General features: G+C 46.2%; 1 protein-coding gene across 1 annotated transcript; it reads left to right on the top strand.

Moving 5' to 3' along the window:
* Positions 1–2,283: 2,283 nt before the first annotated feature.
* Fkbp4 (FKBP prolyl isomerase 4) lies at positions 2,284–10,855 on the top strand. Its single transcript, XM_005333991.5, has 10 exons — positions 2,284–2,573; positions 4,406–4,550; positions 4,896–5,038; positions 5,856–5,976; positions 6,444–6,600; positions 7,183–7,273; positions 7,357–7,440; positions 7,668–7,853; positions 8,330–8,569; positions 10,028–10,855. Exons 1-10 carry the CDS (start codon positions 2,469–2,471, stop codon positions 10,133–10,135), a joined length of 1,380 nt encoding a protein of 459 aa, XP_005334048.1. The 5' UTR covers positions 2,284–2,468; the 3' UTR covers positions 10,136–10,855.
* The last annotated feature ends 4,267 nt before the right edge of the window (positions 10,856–15,122 follow it).

Genomic DNA, 15,122 nt, shown 5'->3' with positions numbered 1-15,122 from the left:
ATAAAATAAAGGTTTTGTGTCCAACTACAACTAAAAAATAAATATTAAAAAATAAATAAATAAATGAGCTGAAGAAGGGGTGGGGAGGAAGAGAACTGGAAATAAAATACTGTACAGTTTCTACAGTGGAATATGAAAGTTTTACGATGAAAAAAGTGTAACATAACGAGGAAAAATTCTACAATTAATAAAGTCTCACTCTAGGATTCAAGACCCCAGTGCCTACAGCTCCCTCATTACACCTACACTGCATGGAGGTGGAGCCTGCTCACCGGAAACCTTGCTCTCTTGTCCTTGCACCCCACCTTCTCTCTCCTACTGACCTCTTTCCTCCTCAGTCCTTTGTCCTCATCATCTAAGCACATCACATTACAATATTGCTCATTTTTTACTATCCCCCACAGTGAAGGCAACCACTGTGCTAGATACAAAACATACTTTCCCTCTCAATCATCAAATAACCCTATTTAAGGTTCTGATCTCCCTTTTAGATAAGAAAGTAAGAGGCTAGGGGTTGAGGCTCAGTGGTAGAGTGCTTGCCTAGCATGCACCAGGCACTGGGTTCAATCCTCAGCACCACATAAATGTAAAATAAAGATATTGTGTCCACCTAAAACTTAAGAATAAATATTTAAAACAAAAAAGAAATTAAGGCTTGAAGATTAAGTAATCTGCCCCAATTTAAACAGCTGACACTGGTGATCCAGCTCTTTCTTTACTTTAAACTACATGCCCTTTCCACCATGTTATTTATTTATTTATTTAGTGCCAGAGATTAAACCCAGACACTTAACAATACATAGCCACATCTCCAGCACTTTTTATTTTTAAGAGAAGGTCTAGCTAACTTGTTTAGGGCCTAAATCGCTGAGGCTGGCTTTGAATTTATAATCCTCCTGCCTCAACCTCCCTGAGTAGCCTGTAATACAGGCGTGCACCAACATGCCCGCATCCTTTATGTTACTAAGCATGTTTATACAATGTCTAAGCACAACTTAAGTGCTAAATTAGTATGTGCTGGATGGACTAAAAGGAGCTAGACATGCTGTCTGCTCCCAATGAAGAAAAAGACCAGAAAAGTATTGCTCTAAAGATTAATTCTTCTATCCCAATTTGTTCTGTGGGATAATACCCAAGGGCCCTAGCTAACTCCTACACACACAAAATCAGCAGGTGCACATTAACAGCAGCCAACATTAACAGCCCTGGGCAAGACAGTATCATCAAGACACTCATCAGACTCTATGCTAAACTAGGGTTAAGAGCAGAGCAAAATCAGAACCCTCTCTAGATAGATCTTTTGGTCAAACCAAAATTGTATAAGTAACTAGGCACTGCAAATAGTTTTGACCCAACACACACACTCTGAACTCCACAGTCACTCCATAAACACCTGGGAACCAGATAATGAGAATATTCCTTCCTATGCGCCTTTTACTAAAATGGAATAGCTTCTTTCTTGAGTTGAAACCATTTTGGTTTTAGTATTAACAAAACCAGCCGTTTTATCGAGGTCGGGAAGGTTCCTTTAATAAGTGCCCCCATGTAAGAGTCCTGAGCTCAACTGGTCATTTCTTGCAAATCCACTGCTCTTCACATTCTGAAGAGGGGAAAAGTGCCCATCTTCTGGCCATGCTTGGGTCTTTCAGGCTCTGCAGAGAACAGGATTTTTCCCTATTCTAGGCATCCGGGTAACCGCTGTGCAGGCCCACCCCGCCACCCGCCAACTACCTTGATCCCTTTTTCTGACACTCCTGAAGTGTCCACGCCTGGGTAAAGACAACGAGACCACGCCACCCTATCTGCTGTCCCGGACCAGGAGGTGGACAAGCGCCACTCACATCCGGCCGCGCGGCTCTATCAAACAGCACGGCGTGGCGGGCCGCAGTGCAAGGGACAGGTCGGGGGCGACTAGCAGGCCGGGACTTGAGAGTGCTGTCTTAAGGACGAGAAAGATCTGGAAGAATCCAGCTAAACCAGGAACGAGGCAGGGAGGACCTGAGCAGAGCTCTGGGAGGAAGGACTGGTCCCCGGAATCCCAAGAGGGTCCCAGGAGTGGGCAGTTAGGCAGCCAACAGGAGGAATGTACCAGAGAGTAAAAAAAATCCTAAACTCCTTCACCAACAAGAGCCCGAACCGGCTCCGCAGCCGGCGTCTCTAGAAAGTTCTCTGCTCCAACCCCTCAGTCGCCCGCGAGCGCAGCGGCTCCTCCCAGCCCCTCCCCCTGGGCGGGTGGGACCAATCGCTCCCCCCGGCCGCCCTAGGCCCGCCCCCTCCGCTCCCGCCCGTCTCTGCCGCGGGCTGCGAGCGCGCCGGCAGCCAGAGGTGCGCGAGCCTCCGAGCTAGCCATACGCAGTGGGCGGCCGCCGCACAGTCCCTCCGCCGACTCCTGGCACCCAGGCCCGGCGACACAGAGCGCCCGGCTCGCGCATATCTAGCTCCCACAGCCAACGGCGCGCCGAGCGGCGATGACCGCCGAGGAGATGAAGGCAGCCGAGAGCGGGGCGCAGTCTGCGCCTCTGCCCCTCGAGGGAGTGGACATCAGCCCCAAGCATGACGAAGGCGTGCTTAAGGTGAGAGGCCAGGGCCTGTCGGGGATCGGCCAGGCCCGGAACCCCCGGCCGCAACCTTTCGGCCTTGGCCCTTTGGGTCCTGCAGCCAGTGGCATAGTCTTCCCGGACTGGGCTGCGTTGTTGCGGGTGGCATGAGCGACAACGCGCTCGGGAGGGGTCGGCCTAGGTGCCGAGGGGCCCTTCCGCGGCCCCCTGGAAGCCGGTTGCCCGGGTCGGGCCCCCCAGCCCGCAGCTCTTGGGCCCGGGAGGGGGCCGGGACTGCAGCGCCAACTCCAGCGTGCACGGTGCGGCGGAGAGGGGCGGGGCGGCCGCAGCGCACGCGAGTCGCAGCCAGGGGGCCCAAGCAGCATGCGTACGGGGCCGGGGCCCGGGCCTGGCCTGCCCCGACACTACGGTGCCCTCGCCCCTTGGCGACCCGCGGGCCGTAGCCGGAAAGTCCCTGGCAGCCTGGGCGGTGGTGCGAGAGCGCGCCCACCCTTCGAGTTAAACATTAACTAGGACGTGAAGCAGCTCTCGGGAGCGGTTTTGTGGTCCAAAGCCCTTTGTGCACTCGGTTGCCGGCCTGGCGGTTCAGGCGCTCTCGGGGGCCTCCTTTCCAAATGCCGGGACCTAACGAGGTCACCCGCCCGGCCATGCTGGGCCCCCTCCTTCAGTCCCGGGAAACCAGGAGCGTTGCATGCCGGGATCTGTAGTTTCCTCCCCCCGCAGACTCCCCCCCCCCCGCACCCCCTGCGCCTTCCAGAGTTAGGGCTTGGGGGTGCGGGGCGGAAAGGAAGAGCTTTGCCTGGAGCCGATTCCTCAGTAACCGCCCCACCACAAATAGCCCGAGGAGCAAGGAGGAGGACATCTTGACCGGGGTCAGGACAACCCGCGGTGGTTCAGAGCAGGTTCTGCTGGCACTCTGGGACGTCGAAATCCTAGCCCGCGTTGTGTGCGCTCTCCCAGCCATTGTTTTCTCCTCCCGGCTTCTCATTTCTCAATTCCATGTGTGTGTGGCATATGCGAAGCCAGAGACCTCATGGAGCTTTCACCTGGACCAGAAGGCTTTTTGATACTTGCAGCACTTGCTTCAGCTGCTCTCCTGTGAACATGTCTCTCTCTCCAGCATCCTGCTGTTTTTTACAAAGTTGATTCCAGAAAGGGTCATTTCCCCTTTTATTCTTCCCTGAGGCCCCTATACATTCTGTCATGGAAGAGTTCTCACAGAAGGTATATACACACACCAGGTGGCCTGTGGGGGTCACCCTTTTAAATTCTAAAGAGAGTACAGAACCCTGTATGTCTCTGATCCTGAAATAAAGGACTCAGTTAAAGTCTAAGTCAGGAAAACTCCCAAGTTTAAGGCTCATGGACCACTTCAGTGCTTATTTGTAACCTTTTTCTTCTCCCTATTTTGAACTGTTCTGTTCTCTCCGTTATTCATATACCTCTCCTCCTCTATCCAAATCAGACTCAGATATTCTAATGACCACTGGCATTCAAGAGGAATGAGGAAATGCAGCATAAAGACTACCCCCTTTGCTGCTGATAACTAACTTTATTCAACTGTTTATTGGTTTTATCTTCCAGCTTTACAGTCAGGGTCTAAAGAGTTTAGTGACTTTAATGGCAATCATAAACAAAAACAAGTTTTGGGGGGTTTTTTTTTTGTTTGTTTGTTTGTTTGTTTGTTTTTTAAGAATCATAGGAGAATTACCTTGAATCTGCTTACAAGGAGGCTGGGAAGGGCAAACACAAAAGAGTCCTATTATGTTTCTCTTGGAAACTTGCAGGTAATTTGGGGACCCTATCTGCTCCCATCCCTGAGGTACTCACTTTCTCCTTCCTCCTAGGTCATCAAGCGAGAGGGTACAGGCACAGAGATGCCCATGATTGGGGACCGAGTCTCAGTCCACTACACTGGCTGGCTATTAGATGGCACAAAGTTTGACTCCAGTCTGGACCGCAAGGACAAGTTCTCCTTTGATCTGGGAAAAGGTAGGCATGGTTATTGAGCTGCTAGGGTAGACTTTAAGATGGATAGAAGCTGTTACAAGCAGAAACTCTTCTCCAAACCATTCTTGAAGGGTTGTTAATCACAATCTGTTACCCATCCTGTTGTTTGGGGGTTTTTTGTTTGTTTCTTTTTTTTTTTTTTTTTTTTTTTTTTTAATTCTAGAGAGTTCTGAGACCTGGCAGCACTTGATGCAAACTTCTTATCACCTGGTTTTGTCTAAAGGGTGTCCAGCTTCTCTGGGTGCAGTGATTAATTCTCTTTTGGGGGTACTGTTTGACGCTAGAGTCATACTCCTCCTAAGAGGTGCTGTTTGCCTCTACCTGCAGGGGAGGTCATCAAGGCTTGGGATATTGCTGTAGCGACCATGAAGGTGGGGGAAGTGTGCCACATCACCTGCAAACCAGAATATGCTTATGGTTCAGCGGGCAGCCCTCCAAAGATCCCCCCCAATGCCACGCTTGTGTTTGAGGTGAGTGTCCGGCCACAGAAATCCAGGCAAAGGGCCAGGCCTTATATCAGCCCAGAGCCTGGCTGCCCTCCAGCCCTTCCTGCCTCTTGGAGACAATGTAGCCAAGGCTGAGGGCCTGGCCTTAGGAGGAGAAATAGAGAGGTCAGCTGGCTCTGTTGCTGCCAGAAAGTGGTCAGTGATGGAGGCTTTGAGTTGGAAGAGGGGTGCATAGAGCTCTTCCAGACTGGAAGCAGGGTTTTTGGTTGAGACTTTCTTACTGAAAGGGCTCAGAAGAGCAGAAGGTATTCTCAGTTATGAAACACAATTCAGGATATTGGTACTATAGGGCTTTCAACGGAAAGCCTATTAAGTTGGGTTGAGGAAGGGCTTCCCAGAGGAGACAGAACTGATGCTGTTGACTCTGAAAATGTCAAGCCAACTAACACTGGGGAACACTCTGAAGACTACTGAGAAATGGGAAGGTCATGTCTGACACCTACCAGGTTAGGCTTCTTGTGTCCTTGTTAGGTGAAGCAGGATAGGAAATGAATTGCTCTCCTAAAATCTGTGTGGAATGCCTGCCTCTGCCAAAGGAGAGATCAGGGCAGCTCCCAAAAACTTGGCAGAAGTACCACTCTATCCACTCTTGTTACTACTTGATTGCCCCTGTGGTGAGATCTCGAATGGCAATTGTACTTCTTTCTCATCTTTTGGACGAGAAGGAAATTATATTTCCCTGGCAATGATTTGGATTTGGTCACCCTGAATCTTTTTTTAATGACAGAAAATATTTTGGCAGAATATACATACATAATTACCTTATGTCTTATTTCCATAGGTTGAGCTGTTTGAATTCAAGGGAGAAGATCTGACAGAAGATGAAGATGGTGGAATCATCCGCAGAATACGGACTCGGGGTGAAGGCTATGCCCGGCCCAATGAGGGCGCCATTGTGGAGGGTGAGTCAATGTAGTCTATTTATATAAAAGGTCCAGACTAGGTAAATCTATAGAGATAGAAAGTGGGTTTTTAACAGAGAATTGCCCACTCTGCCCATGGAGCACACATGGAGGTCCATTACCTGTTGCAGTCTGTAGATGATATGATGACTAGGACCAGTGCTTTAAAAATAATGTCTGGAGGTGTATACTCCATGCACTACATCCTAAATTGGGGTGAGTGGGTCAATATAGTCTTGATATGTTGGTCTGGGTTGTTTTAAGCAAGTGACTTCCTTTTTCTGAGCCTGTTGTCTTATCCATAAAATGAGGGGTTGGGCCATACTCTTTTAACTTTTCTCTAGGTTCAAGAATATGACAGGTATCTTGGGGGCAAGAAGTGATGGGGATATGTAGGAAAGCTGGTGGTATCCTTCCTCAGTGCTTAGTCCTATCACACCCTGGTAATTGCCTCTTTTTCATGCCAGTCACACTGGAAGGGTACCACCAGGACCAGCTCTTTGACCAGCGGGAACTCCGCTTTGAGATTGGTGAGGGGGAAAGTCTTGATCTGCCCTGTGGGCTGGAGAAGGCCATTCAGCGCATGGAGAAAGGAGAACATTCCGTTGTGTACCTCAAGTCCAGGTGAGGCATGGATACTTTGTAGAGCAGGTGGGCAAACAAAATTCAGAGACCTGAAGGACCATGGTTAAATTGGCAGTTTGTGTCTTCTTCCCTTCCTGTGTTCACTGCAACTCTAGGAATACTAAACATGTAGGCCATTATAACCTTTTCATTAAATTTGGAAGTGTGGCCACAGTTGTTGTTGTCCTTTCTCTGCCAGCATCAAGATTTTCATCTCCCATTAATTGATTTAATTATTAATACCATTTATTTAGAACATAGCTTCTCTGTCCCAGAGACTGTTAGAAATTCCTAGGGGTGCAAAGACTGGTAGACTGTCGTTCTTGCCTTTTAGTGACCCTCCTGTCAATGTACCATTTAAATTAGTAATCATACTTGCACAAGTTTTGAGAAGACTAGAAACAACTGGAGGACCACATAAAAGTATGTATAATGAGGTTAGGAAAGATTTTGTCAAACGCGAAACATTTGAACCAAGTCTCAAGAGATGAGCAGGTACTTTTCAAGAAATGACCAAAAGCCCTTGAAGCCTAGAGCAGGTAAAGCCTACCAGATGACCCATAGACTTTTGCACCCCTACAGCTATGCTTTTGGCAGTGCTGGGAAGGAAAAGTTCCAGATTCCACCATATGCAGAGCTGAAATATGAAATACACCTCAAGAGTTTTGAGAAGGTGAGTTTGCTCACAACCTTGGGGAATCAGATCCACCCTAACGGTGACTTTGGGGAAGCTGACCATTCCTCTCCCCTGGGCAGGCCAAGGAGTCTTGGGAGATGAATTCTGAGGAAAAACTGGAGCAGAGCACCATAGTGAAGGAGCGGGGCACTGTGTACTTCAAGGTGAGATGACAGTCATACTTCATGAGACACCCCTAGGGAGGGCTGCTTTGGACCCACCCTTCCCCTGATGACTGAAGTGGAGAGGTTAGCACCTGCAATTGTCACCTAGTATATCTGAGTCTGTTGGTCTTGAGAGGGAGAGCGGGAGAAAGCAGGAATTTTGTATCCATGGGTCACTGATGTCTATTGGGCCTGTGCTGGGTGCTTAAGCCTCCCTCCCATTCTAGGAAGGCAAGTACAAGCAAGCCTTACTACAGTACAAGAAGATTGTATCCTGGCTGGAATACGAGTCAAGTTTTTCCAATGAGGAAGTACAGAAGGCACAGGCCCTTCGACTGGCCTCCCACCTCAACCTGGCCATGTGTCATCTGAAACTGCAGGCCTTCTCAGCTGCCATTGAAAGCTGTAACAAGGTGAGGTAGCATTCATGGCAGGCCTGGGCAAGCTCCAGCATATCTGAAATTTATCCGCAGTGACCTGGTTAGGAGTATGGGCTAGTCACTTGGGTGCTCTGAAATCACAGGCCCAGAGCATTGAATACAAGTTGCAAGCACTTTGGCTTTAGTGGTTAAGAGGCAATTGGCACAGAAGAAGGCGGGAGCACTAAAGAGTTATTTCTCACTTTGGTTCTTAGCCTCTCCCTCCTATTTGCCTTCTTTATTCTTTAAAAAAAAAGAAAGAAAAGAAAATGTCAAAGGCCTTTTCTTTCTTTCATCCAAAGACCTGCCATCTTCCTGGCCATAAATGAGTTTCTTCCTAGTTCTGAATCATTATTCTTTCTGAGATAGCACCAGCTGTTCATCCTTTTCATCTTGCTGGAAACCAGCCTTAGCGGGATGAGTTGTAGCACCTAAGTCTTACTGTGTTGCTTTCTTGTCTGCACCTGTAGGCCCTGGAACTGGACAGCAACAATGAGAAAGGCCTCTTCCGCCGGGGGGAGGCCCACCTGGCTGTGAATGACTTTGACCTGGCACGGGCTGACTTCCAGAAGGTCCTACAGCTCTACCCCAACAACAAAGCCGCCAAGACCCAGCTGGCTGTGTGCCAGCAGCGGATCCGCAAGCAACTTGCCCGAGAGAAAAAGCTCTATGCCAACATGTTTGAGAGGCTAGCAGAGGAAGAGAGCAAGGTGAGGAACAAAGTGGGGAACAACTGTCCTCCTTAACTCGTCTGGTATAAGCTCCTTGTGCCTATGGTTGTCTTTGCCAATTCTGGAAACCAGAGGTTGTCCTTTTTCCAGTAGCAGCAAGGAACGTGTGTTCTTTCGCGATGAACCTTGTTTATGAAGTCCATTATACTTCTGTGAGCAAGGCTGGAAATCCACTGGCAATCCCTACCAGCCAGGAGCACTTACTCTGAGTGTAGTTCCAAATTTCTATTCTCTTCTGGGCCTGGAACCTCTGAAAAGCGCCACATGCTTTGAGGGAGCTGGGAGTTTTTTGGTGCTGGGGATCAAAATCAATGCTTCAAGTTGTGCTAAGCATATGCTCTACGACTGAACTGTGAGTGGGTTTTTTAATAGAGGACACATTTATGTAGTTAGATTCAAAGTGCACAAAAAGATAGTAGTAAGAAAAAAAACCTGCTTCCCCCCAGAAGCAAGTGATCTGATATTCTAAACCAGCATACTCCAGAAATATAATGCAAACATGCTACTTTTATAACTTTTAGTAGCCGTGTAATTATCTAAATTTTTGGAACATTGTAATTTCTTAATGATGTTGCATTTTTGTAGTTTTCTCCTGCTGCTGCCCCACCCTCCAATCTTCAAAATACAATGTATACTCCAGCACAGCCTGTAATCCCAGCAGCTGGGAAGGCTGAGACAGGAGTGTCACCTATTCAAAAGCCAACCTCAGCAACTCAAGGAAGCGCTAAGCAACTCAGTAAAAACCTGTCTGGAGCTGGGGATATAGCTCAGTTGATAGCATGCTTGCCTTGCATGCACAAAGCCCTGGGTTCAGTGGTTGAGCACCCACACCCCCCCCCCCCAGGTTCAACCCCTGGTACCAAAAGTAACAACAACAACAAAATACAGTGTGTGTTTTGCAATTAACACACACTAATGTAGTCCCAGCAACTCAAAGGCTAAGGCAGAAGGATTGCAAGTTCAAGGCCAGCCTAGGCAACTGCAGGGGACTCTATCTCAAAAAAAAAAAAAAAATGTGGGTGTGGCTCAGTGGTGGAGTTTCCTTGGATTCAGTCCCAATAACCAAAAAACACACGCACTGATTTGATCTAATCACATGTAGTAGAGGCCATCATGACCAGATGAACATAGTTCTAAACAGTATGAAAATGAACAACCTTGGGCTGGGCTTGTGGCTCAGTGGTAGAGTACTTGCCTGGATGTGTGAGGTACTGGGTTTGATCCTCACCACTACTTAAAAATAAATAAAGATAATGTGTCCATCTACAGCTAAATATATGTATATTAACACAATGAACTTATAAATTCATAATTTGTACATGTAAAAGTATTACCTTTGATAAGACAATTCTGGGGTTGTAGTGTTTGTACAACTCTTAGAAATTGCATGTTTTTTACCTTGGGAATTCAGCCCATTCCTCTATCTTGTCTCTACAGGCCAAGTCAGAAGTAGCTGCAGGAGACCATCCCACTGACACAGAGATGAAGGATGAACAGAAGAACAGTGTGGCAGGGAGCCAATCTCAGGTGGAGACAGAAGCATAGCCTCTCCTCAGCCCTACTCCTACGGCTGCCTGCCTCTCCTGCTCCCTTCCCTACTCCACCCTGTTAGTTTTGTAAAAACTGAAGAATTTTGAGTGAATTAGACCTTTATTTTTCTATCTGGTTGGATGGTGGTTTTGGGGGGAAGGGGAAAAGGAATAGGCTGGGGGGTTGAAATGGGGGATAATTTTAGGTGGTATTGCCCCCCTCTTCCCTTCCCCCATTACATGTGAACATATGTCCATCCACACATATGCATCAGAAGGTTAATTTATTTTACTCCCTCTGTTTGTTGTTAGGTCCATTTCCAAATGGTAGAAGGGGGTGAGTGGTAGGCATGGAGTCTAAAGTGAAACCAGGGTGGAGAGGGAGACTACTGGGCAGCCGTTTTCCTCATCCTTTCCCTCTCCAGTCCATTTCCAAACAGGCAGCCTCCATGCAGGTGCTAGGGGCATGGAAAAAACCACTGCTGTGCCCATTACCTCTTCTCTGATCCCTTTCTCACCCCACATGGTAAATGGCTAATGATGTCTTCTGGTGTCATGGTGATGACCTTGTCTCCCTTCCTGGTATTTCTTCTCCTCTCAGTTTCCCTTCTTGGCCAGGTTGTATCCCCAGCCCCCCTCCCCCCAGCCTCTTCTCTGCACATTGCTGAAGGTCCAGGCACGCCTCAAGTCCCACGCTTGAGCAATAAAGTGGAAATAAAACCTGGGTGTCAGGCAACCCTTTGTGTTCAGTTTTGGAGGGTGGGTATCGAGGGTGTGTTGTGGGCAGGGGCAGAATGAAGAGGGGTGGGTCACCTTTCTAATTCCCAGTCCAGCTTAAGTGCAGCATGTCATGTAGACAAAGCCATGGGACAGGAAGCAGCCCCACTGTAGGCCTGTGCAGGCTGTGGGTTCTCTGCATGCCCTCCCTACAGAAGCCCAGCAGTGCCTCCAGTTTTCATTTCTGACACTTAAAGAGGAAAGTGTAAATTTCTACAAGTCTGGACCTACTTGTTTGTTCTGAAGTTAGACTTACACCTCACTCTGATGTGGCGGAGTCATCTTTTTGCTTCCTTGGTTTCTTATCAAGGTCTAAAAACTAGTGTGAAACAGTGATCATACCCAATTTTATTCTCAACATTAATGTTAAGACAACACTTTTGCTGCTTTTCTACACTTTAATCCTTGACTTCTACAGCATCTTGGAACCCTAGGAGAAGCCAGGGGGCCACAAGTTGGTGATGCCAAGCCAACTCCAGATGATCCTGGCTATAGTCCAGAGTTGTAAATATCCATGCCCTTATCTGTCTGTGAGTTATGCAGTACTTTGCAAAGTGATAGGCAGTCTTCCCACCCACTTGCCTGTACATTTCTTCCAGAAGAAATCTGGCCACGTGCACATTGTGGAAGATATATGTGAAAAATATTTCACTTGAGTTTTATAAAATGGCTGATGCTGAAGCAAGTCTCCCTTGGTCTTGCCTGCTTGCTTGGTCTAAGACACTCCCATGCTTGAGGTATATGCCTGGGTCTCTCCTCAGCAATTTAGCAAGATGCTGCCTCAAAATAAAAAGGACTTGGGGTGTAGCTCAGTAAACCATCCCTAGATCAAATCCCCAGTACCAAAAAGGTACTCCTAAGGTTTTATCCAGCTCTGAATGCTTCTATAGGGTTTTAGGAGTTAAAACTTAACTGCTTTTGAAGAAAACTATAGATAGATAAACCTTAGTCCTTTGAAGATGTTTTGTTAAAATGATTACATCTTTAAGGCTAAAAATACTACCCCACACAACTTTGTTCTAGGTCATGACTCAAGTTTTCCGAACAGTTGCACCTTCCTCACCAACACTTTTCTTTATTTGAATAAGAAAATCTAGTAGCAACCAGTAATGTTAAATTGATGCAGATTACAAGTGGTCTCACTGGGCCTGGGGCGGACTAAAATGGGGTTTATCTTAACCCTATTGCTAGTCCAAATATCAAATTCCCTAAGTTTCATCACCAAAGTATTAACAATCTTTCCATCCTATAAATTTGATCTCCTAAGCATCTCCATCACCACCCCACTCCTCACCTCAAAATCACATGCACCTCTGGCTTGCTCTCTTACAAGATTCTTTTTTAAAAAAAAAAAAAGAGTGAGAGAGAGAATTTTTAATATTTATTTTTTAGTTCTCGGTGGACACAACATCTTTGATTGTTGGTATGTGGTGCTGAGGATCGAACCCGGGCCGCGAGCGTGCTACCGCTTGAGCCACATCCCCAGCCCACAAAAGATTCTTAAGATACCTTGCATTCTCTTGCCCCTCATGCACTTCACACTGCATCCATGTCATGTCCCATCACCTTCAATGGTATCCCATCATGTTTAGGATTAAGATTAGAATCCTTATGATGGCCCACAAGGCCTGACTTGCTTGCTTTGCCAGCTTTGATTTTGGAGGTAAATTGTATATCATTATCTCTTTTTTTTTTTTTTTGTATTGGGACTGAACCTAGGGGTGCTTACCCATTGAGGCACATTCCCCAGTCCTTTGTTATATTTTATTTAGAGACAAGATCTCACTAAGTTGCTAAAGGCTTCACTGAATTGATGAAGCTGGCTTTGAACTTGTGATCCTCCTGCTTCAGCCTCCTAGCAGCAGCTGGGATTACAGGTATATACCACTATACATAACTATGTATTTCAAATGAAGAAAAAAATACATGAAAGACCTTTAGGTAGGACTAGGAAAAAGTATTTTTTTGAGAAAACCCATTATTGGAAAATAACAGTGATATTTTTCCTTTTTTATATTTTTCAAATTCAGAACAATTCACAATCTTATAACTCAAGCCAAAATGACTGAGCTAAGGGCTTTACTGAATAAAGACATTTACTGAAAATCAGCATTGTTCACTTAGACTCTGCTTCTTCCCTAGTTGTTTGCCAGCCTCAGAAAATGTTGATGCACCAATTATCCCATTGTAAAGTCTAGGAATCCACATTAATTTAGCAAGGTTAGGCTGTATGCCAATTTAAGAAGCAAAGAATGAAGGGTTCCCAAAATGGTCCTGAGGAGGGATGGTCAAGGAAAAGCAATGCCTTTGTAAACTTCTGTGGCAAAAAAAACCCTCTTGGTTCAATCCCCAGTGCAATAAATAAAACCAAACAACTATGTGGCATTTGACTACTTAGTGTCATGCAACCACCACTTCTCTCAAAACATCTTTCTCATCCTTTGTGTGTTTTAAGCCTATTTCCTCAGAACTACTCATCCTTCAATACAGTTGTACATACAACCACTCAAAGAGGTTTTAGCATTCAAAGCTTTCCAGAATTGGTACTTTCCGATAGCTCCAAACTCATTAGGAAGAGGGTAGTCTGGGTAACAGTACTCAGAGCAGAGCTGGCCAAAGTGTTCTGCCCAATTTATAAGTCAAGTAAGTTTGAGAAATAAGTTCCTGAATTCACTTTATAACTTTTCATAAACTTTATTATGCTAAGGTGCATTACAGGGAAAGGCAACAGTCCTATTGAGTCTCGAAAACATCCAGTTAGGAAGTTGTGGAACCTGCTTCTAGGATGCTGAGTGGTTCTGGGCCTCATGTAGAAAGAACTTTGAAGGTCCTGTTTCTTGGTGCATTGAGCAGGACCAGTCTACTTTTGGAGGATGTCATAGGTCAGACTCCCACTCTGGTGGAAGTTTCTATTAAAGGCTACTCTGGTTCATAAAGAATATGAATACGCTATCCACACACCTGTATCCATGTCACCTAACTAGGAAGACAACCTAGTTAGCATTTGTTAGGCCAAAAAACATTGAAAGTGCTTGGCTTAGACAAGATGGGAGCTAGATAATGCCAATATAAACTCATCAGTCATCCCCTTAGAAGAGTGCCAAGAATAGGGGTGCTCCTTGTGGAGCAGGAATCCATCCACATGGCCCTGCACCCCCTTTCATGTGTTCCACCTACTGTGAAAGTAACAATGCATTTAAAAGTAAATGAGGCAGAGAGAGGCATAGACTGTACAAAGTTAACTCATGCCCCAATTCTTGGAGACCCTTTCTCCCTTTCTAAATTTACTTGGCTGGGGCTGGGGATATGGCTCAAGCGGTAGCGCGCTCGCCTAGCATGCGTGCGCCCCGGGTTCGATCCTCAGCACCACATACAAACGAAGATGTTGTGTCTGCCAAGAACTAAGAAAAAATAAATAAATGTTAAAATTCTCTCTCTCTGTCCCCCTCTCTCTTTCACTCTCTCTTAAAAAATAAAAATAAAAAAATAAATTTACTTGGCTGACTCTAACCAAAACCAAAAGATATATGGCATCCAAGTAATGATCAAAATGACATGACATTCATGGCAAACAATCAACAAAAGGCTGGGGATGTGGCTCAAGCGGTAGCGCGATCGCCTGGCATGCGCGCGGCCCAGGTTCGATCCTCAGCACCACATACAAACAAAGATGTTGTGTCCGCCGAGAACTAAAAAATAAATATTAAAAATTCTCTCTCTCTCTCTCTCTCTCTCTCTCTCTCTCTCCCCTCTCTCACTCTCTCTTAAAAAAAAAAAAAATCAACAAACAAAAACCGAGAACAAGAAACCCAAATAAAGAGAGAGACTAGCATGCACAAGGCTTGGGTTCACTCCCCAGATTGGGGTTGGCCGTGAGGGGAGGCAAGGATGAGGAAGACAGAACTAAGACATTGTGGAGTCAGAGTATGATTTCAGGGAATTGTCAGGCCAGGGTACTGATGGAAACAGGGTGATCCTTATTTATATTTTGTTCCAAGAATTATTAATATGTTCATTTTACAAATTCACTGAGAAGGAAGAGTGGAGAAACAATAAGGTACAACAAAGCACAACACACTTTAAATTTAGAGGTAAATTTTTTTTAATATTTTGTTTTAGTTTGTTAATCGACCTTTATTTTATTTATTTATATGTGGTGCTGAGAATTAAACCCAGTGCCTTACACATGCTAGGCAAGCGCTCTACCACTGAGCCACAACCCCAGC

The sequence above is a fragment of the Ictidomys tridecemlineatus genome, chromosome 6, assembly GCF_052094955.1.
Source record: "Ictidomys tridecemlineatus isolate mIctTri1 chromosome 6, mIctTri1.hap1, whole genome shotgun sequence".
Classification (NCBI taxonomy): domain Eukaryota; kingdom Metazoa; phylum Chordata; class Mammalia; order Rodentia; family Sciuridae; genus Ictidomys; species Ictidomys tridecemlineatus.
Note: the sequence above shows the minus strand (reverse complement) of the source record. Positions and strands in the feature narration are given on the sequence as shown.